The 16859-nt window shown below is 43.6% G+C and overlaps 1 protein-coding gene across 3 annotated transcripts in view; it reads right to left on the reverse strand.

The window, feature by feature from the left end:
• The window catches only part of ABCA1 (ATP binding cassette subfamily A member 1), a 97335-nt gene that overhangs the window by 49207 nt on the left and 31269 nt on the right, over nt 1-16859 (reverse strand). For all 3 annotated transcript variants that reach the window (XM_056324297.1, XM_056324294.1, XM_056324296.1), the window contains one exon: nt 1283-1404. In XM_056324297.1, coding sequence (XP_056180272.1) covers nt 1283-1404 — 122 coding nt within the window. The remainder of the gene's footprint in view (nt 1-1282; nt 1405-16859) is intronic.

A 16859-nucleotide genomic window follows, 5' to 3' on the forward strand; every position in this document is an offset into this window, starting at 1 on the left:
TTACCCCTTCGCCACTCTTCAGATACAGTATGTAGACAAAACCTAAGCTTTTCTTCTCCTTCCACTGGCTTTGCCATATACAACCAACATAATAGGGCAGTCACATGACAGAAGGTCAAAGTTAGCTTTTTTTGTCTCTTTAACAATCATTCTGCCTTACCAACAGCTAAGGGAGAATGACTATGTTGAAGCCTTCTGGTTACCCTTCCAGAACCATCCATAGCACAATTCTGTTTTAATCTAGCTTGAGTTTCAGCAAATCAGTTTCAAGTAAAACAAAAATTATAGCCTAAAATGGGCAGGAAATTTTTCCACTTTTTTTTTAGTAGAACACATCCTTAACTTTTAGAATTAATTATCAAACTGCACTAAACCAGATGGCTTGAGAGAATCCACTGAAAAATGAGACAATGCATGCGAAGGGGGACAGCATCTGTAATTACATGAAAACAACGTCTGGAAGGACTACTAATCAACTCCACTTCAAAGAAAAGATCTGATCTGGAGCTGGGAAGCAGAATGGATTTCCTCCTCCTTTTGCACATAACCTTTTGCACTGCCCTAAGAGAACAACAGGTCTTCCTTTGAAGTCGGAAACAACCAGTTCTGACTTCTGCATTAGAAAGGATGCTGGCGGACCAATTCATCCAGCCTAGCAAAAAACATGTTCTGAGCTTGGCAATGGCAGACTGCCATCCCAAGCCAGGGGCTCCAGTCCATTGTCACCACTGCCTATGTTTATGAAAGCAATGACCGTAGCACTCAGGAATTTCATCTGAGATCAGAACTCTCTTGTACTACATAACATACAAGTATACTGTCTTGAAGACACAAATCAAAAAGCATGCCTCCTTCTGCTGCACAGGAATCAAAGACACAGCAACACACAGAAGCCATGCTCCAGTCCATGCCGAGTGACCAACCAACCACCCCATTTTCATTTCTAATAAAAAAAAAAACCAAAAAAAACCCAAACAGCACTAGCAACCTCATTAATGTTTTACTTGGGTAAAAAGAATAGGAAAGAAAAAATTAAATTTAGCCTGAAGGGCATTAGGCTATTTTCTTGTGCAGATCAAACATTTGTACATGGGTCCTTTTACAGTTTCCAACCAAATAAGACAGTAAATTGAGGGCAAGAGGGAAGAGAGAAGCAAGGATTACATGTTCCTCTGTGTTTGTACAACACCTAGCACAGAGGTGTCCTGCACGGTGGACCTTGGCACTAGGGTTAAACAAGCAGTAGACAAGCATTACATTAGTGGCTGAAAGTGCTCTTTACCTGCTGGAGGTTGACCTCTGCATCCAGTAGCTCCTCTACTGCAGATGATGGCATGGACACATTCTGATGAAGGAAGTCTGAGAACGTCTCATTGTCAACCAGGAAATCCCGAAGTTTCAAGTCTGGAAAGTGACAAAACAAGCAACATTCTGGTCAGGGCAAAGCCAAAAGGAAACTCATGTGAGAGCTCTGAACAGGAAAAGCAAAGCTGACAAATAGGGGAGCGGGAATTACACAAACCATAGCACAAAGGGAAAAGAGAAGCTGCTGGCAAAGTACTCTGAAACTTGGCAGCTTTCAGAGACGTCAATCCACGATGTCAATCTCAAAAAAAATAAAGAACCTTTAGAAACAACTCCCTTTACTATCATTACTTCAGCTCAATTTGCACATACATACACAGAAGCAAGATACACCAAGCTGCTCCCCTGGGGTGAAACCTACTCCAGCATTAGCCTTGCACAAAGATTCAGCTTCATTTAATCCCTGTGTTATCAAACACGAGACTGAGCTGGTGCATGGATCACCGAGATGTTTACTAGCCTGTATTTAATTATGTTAATGGTAGATGTATTTTGCCATAAATTTCAAAGCCTGACACATGCAGACAGACAAATACGATATAGAATCACACACAGATTTAGGAAGCAGTTTTAACCACTCAGCAAGATTTCTGCAAATGCTTTTTAATTGCATTTTCTTTTGCAAAAGCTCTACCTTCTGAAGCCATTGGTGTTTCAGCTCTTGGCTTTAAAACCAATTTGTACCTCTGTCACATCAGAGGGGTACCATCTGGAAAATATAATTCTATAACACTACTGAAGTTCACGAGCCTGAAGCTTAAGCAACTGATCCTCACACCGTTTTGAGTTGTTTTGTGGTGTCTGCGTGTTTTGTTGGTTGGGGTTTTTTTTCAGAGCGAGCACAATTCTGTCTTTACTATGCTTAAATAACAGTAATAAGGAAAGCAGCTGTGCCAGGAGGAGCTGAGAGAGAAAGTCTCATGGGATTTACCAGGGTGAAGATTTCCAGACTAAGCCAAGTCAACCAGCAAGGTGGCACACTGCTTTTTCTACTTTAGGAAACCTAGAGAGGATGCCACAGCCCACTACTAACAATGGAAAACAACAAGCTCCAAGGGGGGAAGTAAAGCAAGGGAGCCCCAGGAGTTTGTACCTTCCCCCTCCTATACGGAACAGCTGTAACCCTCCTCCCCATTCATGGTTTTTTTGCTTAGCTCGGCAGGCGATACTCTCAAAGCCCAACGCTCAGAAAAAAGTGTACTGGGCAGCCAGGGTGCCACCGGTGGTAACGGGGAGGCTGGTGGCCCGGGTGCCACTTCTGCTTCCCAGGGCCAAGGCTGGCAGAGCAGCTGGCGAGGGGAGGAAGCCACACGCTCTGCTCTTGCGGCACAAAGCACGCAGGGTTACTGACGGTCATTGCTCCCTCATCTACATATCCAGTTACAAATTCCCTGTTGCCTTTTTGTTCCACTTGAGAAAGTATATTACCCCCTCTCTACTGAGGCGACGCGGAGGTTACTCTGGGACAAAAGATTCTCCCTTGCCCTACTCTCTCCCCCTGAGCAGGACCACTCAGCGATAATACTGGTTTTGATCACACTGTGCAAGTGTCTCACTGAACCCCAAAAACCAACCACTATCCCCTCTCTTAGCCTGGGGAGAAACTGGGAAAAAGAGCCAGCTCCTGCAATAACATAAAAACGTCCTTTTCTTTCGAGCAGAGGCTAAAGCACCCTGTTTCACCACAACTGGAAGAAAAATTCCCCCCACCCTGACTCCTTGGTTACTTCCTAAATGTGCTGAACTCCCTGAACACTTTTGCAGCTTGTTTATTTTTTGGTGAGATCATCAACAGTTCAGAAACTCAGATGGACAAAAGGGGTAGCTGGCTGAAGGCACACTGGCAAGCAGGGATCAGATGTTTGCAATCTTTTTCATTTAATCTGTCTCCATTTAAAATATTTTTAAGCTCCTCTTAAAGGGCCACACACCTTTTAAAAAAATGTAATAAAGCAATAACTCTCCTACTTTGCTGTTTCCTCACTGTTGTTTTGCTCTTGGGTTTGCCTAGGCTTTTTTGTTTGTGGGTTTCTTGCCATAGAGAAGCAGGCTTTTCTTGGTTGGGGACATACTCTACAGATAATTGCAGGAAAGCAACCTGAACTACATTGGGATTACTTCTGGCCTGTTCATAATCATGATGGGGAGTAACAAAGAGCCTGACATCCTCCACAGCTGTAATTAACCAACCCAGCATTAACAGGGCATTTCTCTGCTGCCTTTTTGTCATGCCAAGCATTTTCAGACTTGCTTAGCATTAGAACTTGCTGAAAATTGAAGCTGCCTTCCAAGGCAACTTCTACAAACATCTGAAGGAGTTTTCATCATCATTTGGAAGAAAACATGAAAGGAACAGAACATACAGTTACCAAAACTTCTTGTGGGACAATGCTTGGCTTCCAGCCAGCTCATCACAAACTCGTGCTCACTGGTCACAGCCCCTCGTCTGCCCAAGATCGTGCATGGAAGCTCTGCAAGACCAAGGGACTTAATCCAAACACCACAATCCTGCTGCAGTGCCCTAAGCAAATAGCCAGCCTTCCTTACCATGCATTTTCTCCCCCACCTCATCTGGTCCTACTTCCAGCACTTGTGGCTTAGCGTCTTACGCAATCCTCCTCAATCATGGAGGCATGCATAATGGCTTGCACATTAAACCACAGAAAAAATCCGAACACTGCAATCAAGTCTAAATTCCTGCCCTGGATACTTCAAAAATACAAGAGTTAATAGAGGTTTCCTCTTGAAAACAGCCATTCTCCTCCAAAACTGCTTGCCCACTAGGGCCTAAGGAAATACAACAGCATTAGTTAAAAGAACTCTAAAAATAGAAAACAAAAGGAACAGGCAAGTTTTTTTGAAGGCTAATGTACCAAGCTTACCTAATAATGCGAACATTGGGAGTGGAAGAACACATTTTACAACGAGAGGCCTAACTACTACAGTATTGTCCTGCCATAAAAGCTCAGACACATTATCAACTTACTCAAAAAATGTGAGGCAAAATATGTCAACTCAAACGTGATTTAACTCACACATCTCTCAAACTTGAGACTGACCAAGAGCATCGGTATGGTCAGCTATTGACATGCGCAGCTCTGGCTAGCACAGAGCAATGCAGCTGTGGCATCCCAACAGCACATCGGATAGAAGTCGCTCCACACACTTTTTCTGACCTGGACTTGCAGCCTCTCCTTCCCTCTCCTCTTTATCTTCAACAGAAAGCCATGGGGGCCACAGTCCTGCAGGCTTCCCCTCACCACAGGGTATGCCCTCCTGGTTAATGAGAGAAGCCGCAGGCACAAATGTGAAGATGAACTTGAGGTAAGACTGAGCAACCACACTCAAAGACTGTCAAATCTGATGTGAACCATCTTGCCGATTCAGTGGCGAGATGAATGTCTGCAGGAGAGATACTGAGGTAGCTTGTCCTCATGGTATACAGTTTCAGTTCCTGAACCCAAGGGAGCAAGAACAGAACAGCAGAGAACATAAACAGAGGCTTTGCTTATAAACCATGCAAATAAACCCCAATACCAGCAGGCCTAGTGGGGCTGAAATGCTTTTTTCTACCTAGCTCCAGCTCAGGCACTACTGCAAAGCAGGAGACAGTCCCCATTCATGTGAAATACAGTGCAAGGAGAAAGGTCCTCTCTGAAGTCACATAAGGGAGTCTCCAGCAAAACTGAAAGCTCCCAGAGCTGGAAGTCTTGTGCCTTAACCACAAAACCACTCTTCTCTGAAGTCACAGGTCAGGATTTGATAATTGCATGTGGCAGCATTTCAAAGATACTGACTTCATGAAAGGCACAACCGTCCTTCGTATCCACATGGTTAAAACCGACCATGGGGGCTGAATTCTGTGCATGGAAACCAGAAACTCTCGATTTTCAGATTGCAGAGCATCTCCTACAGGACTAGCACACCATTATAAATCTTTGAGATGTAAATTTTCCTGACAGCTCAGCCTTTTCCAGCACCTTCACGCCTCAGCACAGAGCTAGGCTGATCATTCCTTGTTTGAGAATCAAATCATTGTGACAACAGAAAAAACCTCCAATGCACAACTACAAGGAGCTCAAGACATCCACATGAATTAGCATTGCTACATTATTGCTTAAATCAAATAGCAAAACAAAAAAGTTCATTATAAAAAACAGCAAGCCAGTGCTATGTGGGCTTTTTCTGTTCCATGCAGATTAGAACTGAAGCATTGATTGTGCAGTGAAGAGTGTCCGTGGTCCATACGTTCTCCACAGCCAGAGGTTTTCAGCATCCTCATTCTAGAAACACACCCCCAGTTACTTTCACAAGCTCAAGAGGTGCCTCAGTGCAGGAAAGAAAGAAAAACCACAGCCAGGAAACAGTTTTAATTTGATCTTACTACAAGTATGACCATGACAGGTCCCGCTGTACACTGTGATCATTTCCAACAATAGTGGGAAGATCCCCAGACACGTGGGACAAAGAAGCCTGTGGGGACAGGTTACAGAGCGAGACTACTCTCCTCAAACTTCTCCCCTGTTCTTTCTTGCTTCACTAAGAAGCACAGAGGGCTCATACCTTCCTCCAGAAACTTCATGGTGCAGTGTCCCATGTAAACAATAGGGTAGAAAACCAAAACCCCATGGAAATTGTGGCTACAGTTTTCATATCCTGAATGCTACCTTCTAAAAATAAAAGACATACAAGTGGTATTCTAACATTATCTCAATCCACTGTAGAGTATACAGCTCACCAGGTCTGACTTCAATTTGTGTGGGTTCTGCCCGAAGGGTTTGTGCCCATTATCTACAATAAACCAGATTTTCAGCCAGTTTAAAACTAGCAAGCTCATTGAAAACAAGTAAACAGTCTGATCTACTGTTTACTTCCTGGCTTCACAGCTGCTGTAAATACCCACAAAGAACTGGGTGAAAGACGGAGAAAAAGGGGACTCATGCCATAAGTTAATTCAGAAGCTGAGAGGAAAGCAAGGCAGTGTGTCCCATCGACAAACATGACTATCTTCAGGGGATTTTACTCCCTGATAGAACATACCAGGCAGAAAACAATTATGTTATTTTCTGGATATCCATTGTGGTTGGAGGATTTACTAGCCTTTGGCTAAGCCTGTATTCCTCACAACCAAGTACCAAGGTAACAGAGAAGCTAGTGTTAGATTATGACCCTTTATTTCTCACCACACAGATCATTCATAGGGCAACCCAATGATTTCCATAACAGCAGTATTAAGGCATCACAGCAAGATGAAATGGTGACACAGGATGGAGTATGAGAAGTTTCAGCTTCATTCTTTACAGTCAGCAGGTTTCCACAAGTGCCCAAATGAGACCAGTCTGTACAAGCGGGTTCCCAGCACAGCACAGGCAGAGGCACCTGTCTCCACCAGTTAACAGAAGGAGCAAAGCTGAGGAAGAATGACAAGTGAGCTACTAAGGCATTTTCTTCTCCCTGCACAGAGTTTGGATTCACAGCTCCCGGTTCCCTACTCACATAAAATCTACAGCAAGGGAGGTGGGTGTGCAGCACCTCCATAGTGCTCTCACATGAGGGCTGTATCTCAGGCGCCCACGCCAGCCTGATTGCACAGCCAGCTGTCAAGCCTGTGCAATACGGCTCCACAGCACCCGGGCGAGATCAGAGGACAAGATCATGAGGCTCCCAGGTTACACAGGCCTGCTTCATCCACAGCATCCACTGGTCATACACCCAGCAACAGGTGTTTTTGCAAGCACATGAAGGGACCGGAGCTGAGACCAGGAGCTGAAGCTCCAGCAGCTGAAAGCATTTACTGGTAGCACATGTGATTACTACAAGGACTCTGGCTACAAACCTGCCTTAGCTTTCAGCAAACCCTCACACAGTGAGGCAGCAGGCAGACAAAGTGCTGCCACAAAAATCCATACACTGGAATTTTGTATTACTTTTTCAATGAAGTATTCCTCAGGAGTACATGACTGGTGCATTTGAACACTTCAACTGATTTTGTGCTCATTACTCAACACTGATTTATAAACAGAAGGTGCCCAAAGCTGCTTTCCATAGAAATAGAAATAGGCTTTCAAACAAGTTCAACAGTGGAAACAAAGACAGAATGTCTTATGAATTGACAATCACCCAGAGGAAACAGCGATCTAATGGTGAAGCCTGTTACAGCATTGTACCCTACTGAGCCAATGACCCTTGTCTACAATGTGAAAAGCAAACATTTCAGATGGGCCAGTGCTGGGCAAGGAAACAAATTTAATCTGCCCTCATTATATTCCTAACTTTGGACAAAGTTTCCAGAAAGCAGGATAAAACAACATTTTTAAAGGTTGGTTGTTTTTGTTTGTTTTTTTTTTTAAAAAGCAATTCCTGTGTTTTCATTTTCCTTTTCTTATAAGGTACTCTTTCCCCCTGTGTGGTGGGAATAGCTCTCAGAGCTGCCTGTATCCTTATTGATACTGGCAAGAGCTAAAACTGTCCTCTGAACAAGTTGGACAGCTGTACCCTGATATGCTGACAAGAAATCAAGCTGCTCAGCAGGCCTGTTGTGCAGGATCGGCTAGTGTGAAAATACAAGCCTAATTTGCTCACAGTCAAAGTGCTGTTCCTTCTGCGGCCATGGCTTGACGTGTTTTTACAGTAGGCTACAGCTCTGCTCTGTGTCCATCAGGCTGCAATGGTGCTGCCTCTGCAGACCTTAACTAATACACAAGTGAGCACCTGCTTAACCAGAGCCCACCATTTCCATATATTTGCTATGCCAAATGGTGATGTGAGAAAAGAGAGGGCAGCCTGCCACCCACTTCCAGCAGCTAGGTTCTCTCCTGGAAGAAAGGGGAATGTTATGCATTCCCTCTCATTTTGGGACTGCAGGCACTGGGACGACCATCTATTCCTCTACAAGTCACCACTTTTGCTTAGAAGAGTTTTAAAAAAATAGCAGCCAGCACAACCACTCTAGCAGAAAGCATAGCTGACACCGTGTACTGGTGTATGCACAAGAGACCAGTCCTCAGTTAGCTTTCAGTGGAGGCACGCTGGCTTCAAGGATGCAGAGCACATTTAAGCCAGCTGGGATCCCACCTTCAACCTGCACGGAAAGTCAGCTGCAAACATGAGGCTCATACCTCTCTTTGGGTAGAACTTTAAGTCCTAAATACTTGCATGCCCCCTGGCCCAACACACATGACAACAGAAAGACGCCACATCAAAAAGCAAAGACAGAAAGCACAGAAGCAATAGTCACAGGGTGGGCTGGTCACCAGCACCCCCGCCAGGAAGCACAGCCTGCTGAGCTTCTGCCTGTGAAGGGATACACCCAACACCTCCCCAGGCCCTGTGTCACACCACAGAAGAGATAGTTTTGTGTCTTCCCCTGTTGCAAGACAAATTCTGTTATCAGCACAGACAACTGTGAAATGCAGCTTGCCAATAAAAAAAACAGAAAAAAAAAATATTATTCAGGTTTCTAACACTGCAAAAAAATGAAGCAGGCTAAGTATCTTTACTGCATTGGTTTAAAAAGCAAATCCCAAGCAGAGCTCCCAGTCGCACAGCCATGATAACTGCTTGAAAATTCTCCTGCTAATTTTCACAAAACAAAGACAGACTGCACATTCTTCAGCCTTTGAATGGGCTTGTCAGCCACAGAGATGGCAGAACTCAGATGTAACCAGATACAAGACTCGATTATTGCAACAAGTTTTCACAAGTGGTACAAAGAACACATTTAGGACTGGTACAGGCTATGGAGACTGTGTCTAAAGGTCAAATCCACCTTAGACAAGTGCTTCTAATGAGAATGCTTTGCTGTTAAGAGTGGATTTTGGCTGCGCTAGGAACATTACGACCTAGATAATACACAATTTTAGATGTTTCAAAACATCAACCCAGACATAGTAAAATACATTTAAAAAAAAATAAAAATCAATAGACAGGCTGGAAAACAAACACCATGATCACATCCAGCCACTTACCACTATTTAATGACAAACACTGGTGTGAGCATACAAGGAATAACATTATAGTATTAAAACTTATGGAGCTAAGCAGAAGTTGAAAGTATGAGCTGTGACAAGGAGAAGCCCATCCAGAATTCCTTGCACTTGAGCAAGTGACCTTTAATTCAGTGGAAATTCAATTCACAGGAAAAAGTAGAACTGGACATTTGAATCAAATGACCATTACTAACAGCAGAAGGCTTTTCATGAGCCGGCTATGTCAGCATGCATCTGGGAGGCTTCTGGTTCAAATGCAGACAGAATACACGTAGATCAGAACCATTTTAAACACCCAAGACAAGCAGGCAGAACCATTCCAGCAGTGTCATGCTACTTGAAACTTATCATAGCACCAGCTATCTGGTTTTAAAGGGTTTCCCCACAAAACTGGCATGGGTAACAATGAACCTCAAGGAAAATAGCAAACAGAGCTGCCCAGGATCCTGACTGTACTGTACTTGTATTTGTTTCGCCTTACATAGACAGGAGATGAGAAAAGAAAAAGTCATCCCTCCCTTGGGTGAAGCCTTACCCTGCCATGGCTCCCCTTCTCTCACTCAACACAAATTTGAGGAACCTGACTTGCATGTGACTTTAACAAGATGCCAAGTCTGCAGTCAGCAGATCATAGCGGCTCTTGCTTCCCACACATTCAGGAAGACCTGTCCCTTCTGGATTTAGTGCCAAGTCCTAATGCCCCTCACCTAGCATACAGCAGAAGCCACCTCGAACAAACCAGTCCACGAGGTAGCAAAAAACGCTAAAGATTAACAAGAATAAGCCAATCATTACAGTCCATTTAAGCAGAAACATGGTCTACTTACACTGAAAACACAGCTACATCTAAATTATTTCAACCTCTCATGACTGCTCCCTATGTTTCTATTTAGTTGGTCACTGGAAAGTTATCCTTATGGAAACCAGTTTGGTTTTTACTTTTGAGACTCAAGTCCAAAGGAAGGGGAAAAAATAAATCAAGCTTCAGCACTAAACCAAGAGATTATGTTTTGTTTGCCTAGTTTAGGGCAACCTTTGCAACCATTCAGCCTCCTCACTAGTATAAATCAGACTGTTGAGCGACAGCACTTTGAAATAATTACAGAATTTTCTCAATCTTTGGGAAAGACTGAAAAGCAGATGCTTAGTAGATATGGATTACCTAAATTCACATAAAGTCTTGGTTAGAGATCAAGACTCTTGCATCTTCAGTGCAACACTATACTGCTGTTCACATCAGGATGCTCCCAACATGCTCCGCCTTGGTAGTCTGAGGAGCTCATCCTTCAGGCTGGTGTTCTTCTGGACTGTCAATATACTAACCACTCCTTCCCTTCAGTGCTGACATGACTTGCCTGCTGAAAATACACCCTGGACTACTTGCACCGATACCTGTGTTTTACATGGAGGACAAGAGCATTACTAGTAGACACAGAAAAGAGCATTGTCTCTTGTTGCTTTAAGAACACAGCAATGTGTACCAAAGTCCCAAAGCAGTGCAGTTAACCTGAAGCAAATTGAGCACAGACTGCTGGAGAGATCTACATTATTTTTGTGGGTGCACTCGTAAAATTCTTTGCACTTCCTTCAGTAGCAGCAAGAGCTAACATGGTAAGGAAGGAAAAGGACCAGGAAGCTGAAAACACTTGTGGTCTTAAAGGGCTTCTCCATTGTCTTGACTTCTGTCCCCTGGCTTTACAGCAGCCCACTTTTCCCCATCTGCTGGGCCATGGACAAGTATGGGAACAGAGCAGGAAAATAGCACAGGTGAGCAGGAATACCTGGTAACTTGACCATGTTCACATAGCTGTGATTTTGCTATGAGGAAAGTGACAATGCACTTTTATGTCTGCATGTTGTCTCAAGTGACAAAGCACTTCTCTGCTGTTCTGAAGTAGCATTCTGTTGGGTAGACAACAGCTGCTACTTTCTTAAGCAGCCAGTTGTCACAAGTCAGAACAAGCACTCAGATTTGAGATACTGCTATCTTTGCAGCAAACTGTCTTTTGTCCCACCAACAAAACCCCTTCTAGCATATATGTATGCTCCCTCAGCCTCAGATACAATGCAGTTATGTTCCAGCTGTACTTGCTAAAACAGATTGAAACTACCAGGAAAGGACTCCAAGATGAACAGTTCATGCTTATTAACTCACACAAACTTTCTGCCAGTGTCAACCAAAAATGCATCTTTAGGGACTAACTCAGGTAGTATTTGCCTCTAAAAAGAGAGGTGTAGAAGAACAGAAAGGGCAGGGCGGGGGGGCAAGTGCCACAAAAAGCCACACAACCAAAACCCACAGGAAAGGGGTCTTTACTTAAAACCCCTTAAAAGGATCTTTTATTGCACCATCCTTAAAACTAAATCAGAAAGGGAAGGAAACTTTGACTGTTTGCAGAGGATGTGTGTCACATCAGCCTGAATCTCTTCCACATATAGCTTAGTGCTGCCAGGTCAGCATAAAAAAAAAGCTAGGGCAAGATCTTCAGCTAATAGATGAGCTGCATTCCACTACATTCGGAGCAACACCAATTTTTCCATCAGCTGAGGATTTCATGACACACAGGCATAAACAACATGTAGTTTTAACAAAATCAGTTCATTATCAACAGTTGTTAATACAGAAAACTATGTATCATTTTTTTATTCTGCAACTTTTGCATTTAATTTCAAAGGATTTTTCCAGAATTTTGGAAAGCGTGTGCGAAGATACAAGCATAATCCCTGTAACCTGAACTAAAAATGTAACTCCAACAAGACACAACCACTACTTGACAACACAGCAACACCAAAAAAAACCCTGATTCAAAGTGAAAAATGTTGCAGTTAGTTGAAGCTGCAAAGAAATTTAGCAACAGGTGGTAGAATATGTTGCACTAGCACTCACTCATTTTATGACCAAAAATATTTAAATAGAACAGCATCTGTTTCCCTTTAAATAGGCTGTGTACAAGACCTGAACTTCCATGGATTTTCAAAAAATTCAGCCAAGCAATGGTCTATCTTCTTGTCTAGGTAAAAATGAACTTTGGCTCACCAACAGTATTTCAAAGCCATCACCTTTTACTGCATCCTGACTACATTAAAAACTGCCCCATCCTACTGTGTTTAAGAATGAGGGCTCCAGTTCCTTGACAGCTGTTTATTTAGCTCACAAGAATGCTGTAAAAATTAGTATGTGTTTGTAATACACACTGAAAGTGGAATGTATTATTATTAGATAAGGTTCCAAAGCTGAATATTAACTTGAGAGATAAAGGAGGTCAGATCCAAATTAGGCACTCTAGCCTCAGTACCAAGTCAGACGCTGAAGTGGACAGGAATTCTTCCAACTGTGGCAATTTCATAATCACCATTCTCATAAAAGCTTACCCTCATGGCAATCCCCCAAGAAAGCTGAACTTTTCACCAGATGACAGTGGTATAAATTTCCTAGGGGACTACTAATACCAAACTCAATGTGAAAAGTCTCTATCCTATTCTCTCAACCAACCTCAGACTACAGCTCAAATAAAACAAATCCAATCTTCCACCAATCACACAGTTTGAGATTCTGAGATTAGAAGTCACCAAGAACAAATCCAGAAAGTGTGTCAGTGGAAAACAGAAAATAAATGCAAATAGAAGTTAACACCAAGCATAAGTTTTCAGCAACATAATGCCGGTATTAGCAAGCTGTACTGATAAGGCTGCATACAAAAGGAGGAAGATAATAGGAGAGTGTGAAAGGTGTAATTGTTTACTAATACTCTCCATTTTATTCACTGGTTCAAAATAAAAGTCAGCATTGACAGACCAGGCTGAAGAGTTTTACAAGACTAAAAGGAAGCACCCAGAACTTTTTAATACTGTCCTGCTTCTGCAATACATGCAAACATTACTTATTCTGTGACAAGCACAGTAAGCAAGTCTTTTTTTCTTTGTGTTGTAACCTAGACAGGTTAATATCAAGATAAAGACAGTGCCTTTAAGGTAAAGTGATTTGGTATCTGTTGGAATATCTGTGCTGCTAATTGTAGATACGGGCACTGTTGGCTTCCCTGCATGCAGTCGGATCACTAGCTGGCACTACCAGGTTAGCTAGTCTTAATCAAATCGCCAGCACAGACCTTCACCAGTACAGACCAATGCTCTCATGCTTGTGACTTCCCTTGTGTTTTTCCCAGGGTTCATACAGCATTCTGTGATAGGATTCTCAGAAATGTTTTTCTCCAGCTCCTGTAACCTAGCATAGGGCAGACACTACAGCAAGGCCAGATCTAATGTAATATTGCATGGGGTTTTAATATTCCACTTTCAAAGGGAATTCAGTCTTTCCCACGCACATCCATACACACTTATCCAGAACCTAAGCTGGCGTAATTCTTCTAAACCTCTCCTTCAAAAGCATCTCAGCAGAAGGGAAGTTAAGACCAAAACCAGGCACTGAAGTCCAGTTCTGCAGATCAGAAGACATGCACAGCAATGTACATCATGCCGTTACCTGCTTACACATCTCAGCCTCTAAGCAAAGTTATGCAATAACAATGCTGCTACACAGAAACATCTGAAAGTTCAGAGACAACCCCAAGGGAAACAAGTATGATGCTCCTGGTAACAGATTTAATGCTGCAGCAGACCTTTTTGTCTAAACTTCTGCCAACATCATTTTATTACTTTAATCTTATCTTTGGCTTCAAAATATTAGGGAAAGCAGAAGCAGACTATTGAAAGGGGTAACTGTGCAAATGTTTAGTTCAGCAAGTATCATGCCACCTCACTACAAAAGCTGCATAGCTAACTGTTCGACACCCAGCCTGAGACTCATACTGCCATAAGAAGTCTTCTCTACCTTTGCATGCTTCTTGACTGTCAGCCTCCCCGTTTCAGTTTAGGATAGGAAAATAACAGATCCATTAGATTCACACAGGGACTTAGTGTGTCCTTTCAAGAATGTTTTGGAAAGGTTTTTCCAGAAGATCTGCAGTTGCCTGCACAACTTCCACTCACAAAAACAGTAACTAAGGACACTCAAGTCTGTGCCTGCTCAGCAACTCAGTGACTTGAAGAAAAAATTAATTAGGCAAATGTGGGAGGACTGCCATGTGTATCTGAATCTCTAACTGCCCAATCAACGTGGCACAGTACAAAACCCCTTGTGCAACCCAAGTACCCAGTTATTAGCAGCTTCTTCCACTTCCTCCATCCTGACACACTGCACCTGACCAAAGCAGAAGTCACAGTGCTTCCCATGCAGTCCTGGGCTCCCCTCCCCTTCCCGGCTGGATGTTCTGGGCTGGGAGGCAGCAGCAGCCAGGAATGCCCTGGGGAGTTCTGCTGAGGACTGAGAACACAAAGGTAAAACAGCCCTCCCACCCATCCCTATCCTGATCCTTAGTCAAGATCTAACTATACATCTAATATATCTAAATACGGGGCAGTATTTTTGGCAACATTTTCCCTGGCCTAAAGGAAAGGCAAGGGCCTGTGTGTCACTATGGAGCACAATATCAGAGAACCCAGTTGTATATTTATGTGCAACTGTATGATGGCAGGAATGCCACAGTGCCACAGCTGGTGTCTGCAGGTGTTTCTGGGGATGAAGGCCACCTGGACATATGGTTTGTTAGTCCTCAATCTAGCCTGGCTGGTTTTTCCTAGGATCCTTCAGGATGAAATCAGGGAGGAAACCAGCTTAATTAGGCAGGTGTAAGAATCAGTTTGGTTGTTTAGCTTGAGGGTGTGGAGTCACTTTGTTAGGGAGAAGACACTGAGGTGGGAGATAGCTATCACCTGAACATCATCTAGCAGGTAATGTACAACATCCTGTTTCCCTGAGCACCTGATAATCATACAGTAGGACCCACACCACCAGAAAGCCTCTCCCAAGGCTGCTCTTCAGCCCAAGCCTTCCACAATCTTCTTTTACCTCTTAAATAACAGCAGCACTGACCAGACAGGCTGCAGACTCCTTTAGTCCCAACACCTGTCTGTGGAGCAGGGTGCAACATCAGCAGAGGATGCCACCCAGCTGATGTTTCTCCTAGAGAAGTGACACTAAGCCAGCAAACAACAGGGAAAGGCAGGGCACGTGGAATAATAGCCTGATATCTGATGCAATTTCTCAGGCAATATTTGTTTCCCTCTGACTATTCCATTGCTCCATTTTTGTTTAGTTGGGCTGGTTTCAAGAAAAATAGAAACATGCCCTTTGGGATCACCTGAAAATAAAAGCAATGAAGTCAATACCTGCTAGACTGGCTTATATGCGCAACTGTTAACAACAGCCAAAGTGGCTTTATTTTTACCTGTTGATATATTACCTCATGGCACTGCAGAACAAAGTATTTGGAAGCCCTATAGAGAGAATGAAGAAACAAAGAAAGTGTGTCTCAGAGCCAGGAGAAAGCTTTATCTTCACCTTTCAAAAAGGTGAAGCAAGCTTGTTTCTTGGAAACACTTTATCCTCTGCTAAAATGGCATTGAGGAGAGTTGCAAACCCAATGCCTGCAAACAGTGAGCCAAACCCACTGCAGGTGGCAATCCCAGGAGCCATGTCATGCTTTTGGAAGTGCTATCACTAAGGTCTTTGACTCTGTTCTGATTTGTACTCTGCCTTATCAGGAGTGTTGAAGACGTTGGTGACATTGCTGGACAGAAATGTAACAAGTGTGGGAAAGGAGAGGGCACCTGGCACCTGCCTGCAAAATTGATTACGTTAAGGTATGTGTCTGCCTGCATGTAGATTTCACTGCCCAAGGCTCACTGAACATGGCCACAGAACAGCAGCGCCCATGTGGCATGAGAGCTGCCTGCACTGAACTCCCCCCCACCACCTGTTAGTACTTCATCCTGGACAGAACAGGTGCTACACGAAGCAAGGGTGGGCTGTTCTTTGCTGATAACACCCTCCCCTCTCTTCGCCAGAGAGCTCTTCTAGACCTCAGAGCAACAAAGAAGAGGAGCCACTCCTCCGACTCCTGGACCAACAGCCCTGTTATGAGGGATTCTCTCTCACCTCATCAAGAAGTCACTGAAATACAGAGCCTGCTGGCATGAGTGCACAGCACTGCCTGAACATAATCTTAGTGCCCTACCTTGTCTTTAACCAAGACACTGACTTGCAGGCACCTGAATGAGAACTCTGTCTTAAGCAAGTCTCCCTTCCCCAGGGTTCAGCACATGCCTAATATCAGATCAGACAACACTAACAGTCACACCTTTAACATTAGTTTGTGAGGTTGTTTTAAAAGAAGCTTGAAGTGAAAGGACTTCAGCAAATGCTCTCTAAACACATTCAAACAACTGAAGAAAAGTACAAACATGCATATTCTGCCATGACTAGCATTAGAACAAAGTCTATACCACAGCTCCAATTTGTGAGCTAGTAAAGGATGACCACCCTCCTGAAGCCTGTTTCAAAGCCATCAGGCAGAAGCGGGAAGTGTGTGTGGAAGCAAGGCCATCACACCAGCATAAGGGGATGAAGCAGCTGCAGAGACTCCAGCAGAGCCCACATGACACAGT

This window comes from Falco biarmicus, chromosome Z (assembly GCF_023638135.1).
Source record: "Falco biarmicus isolate bFalBia1 chromosome Z, bFalBia1.pri, whole genome shotgun sequence".
Lineage (NCBI taxonomy): Eukaryota > Metazoa > Chordata > Aves > Falconiformes > Falconidae > Falco > Falco biarmicus.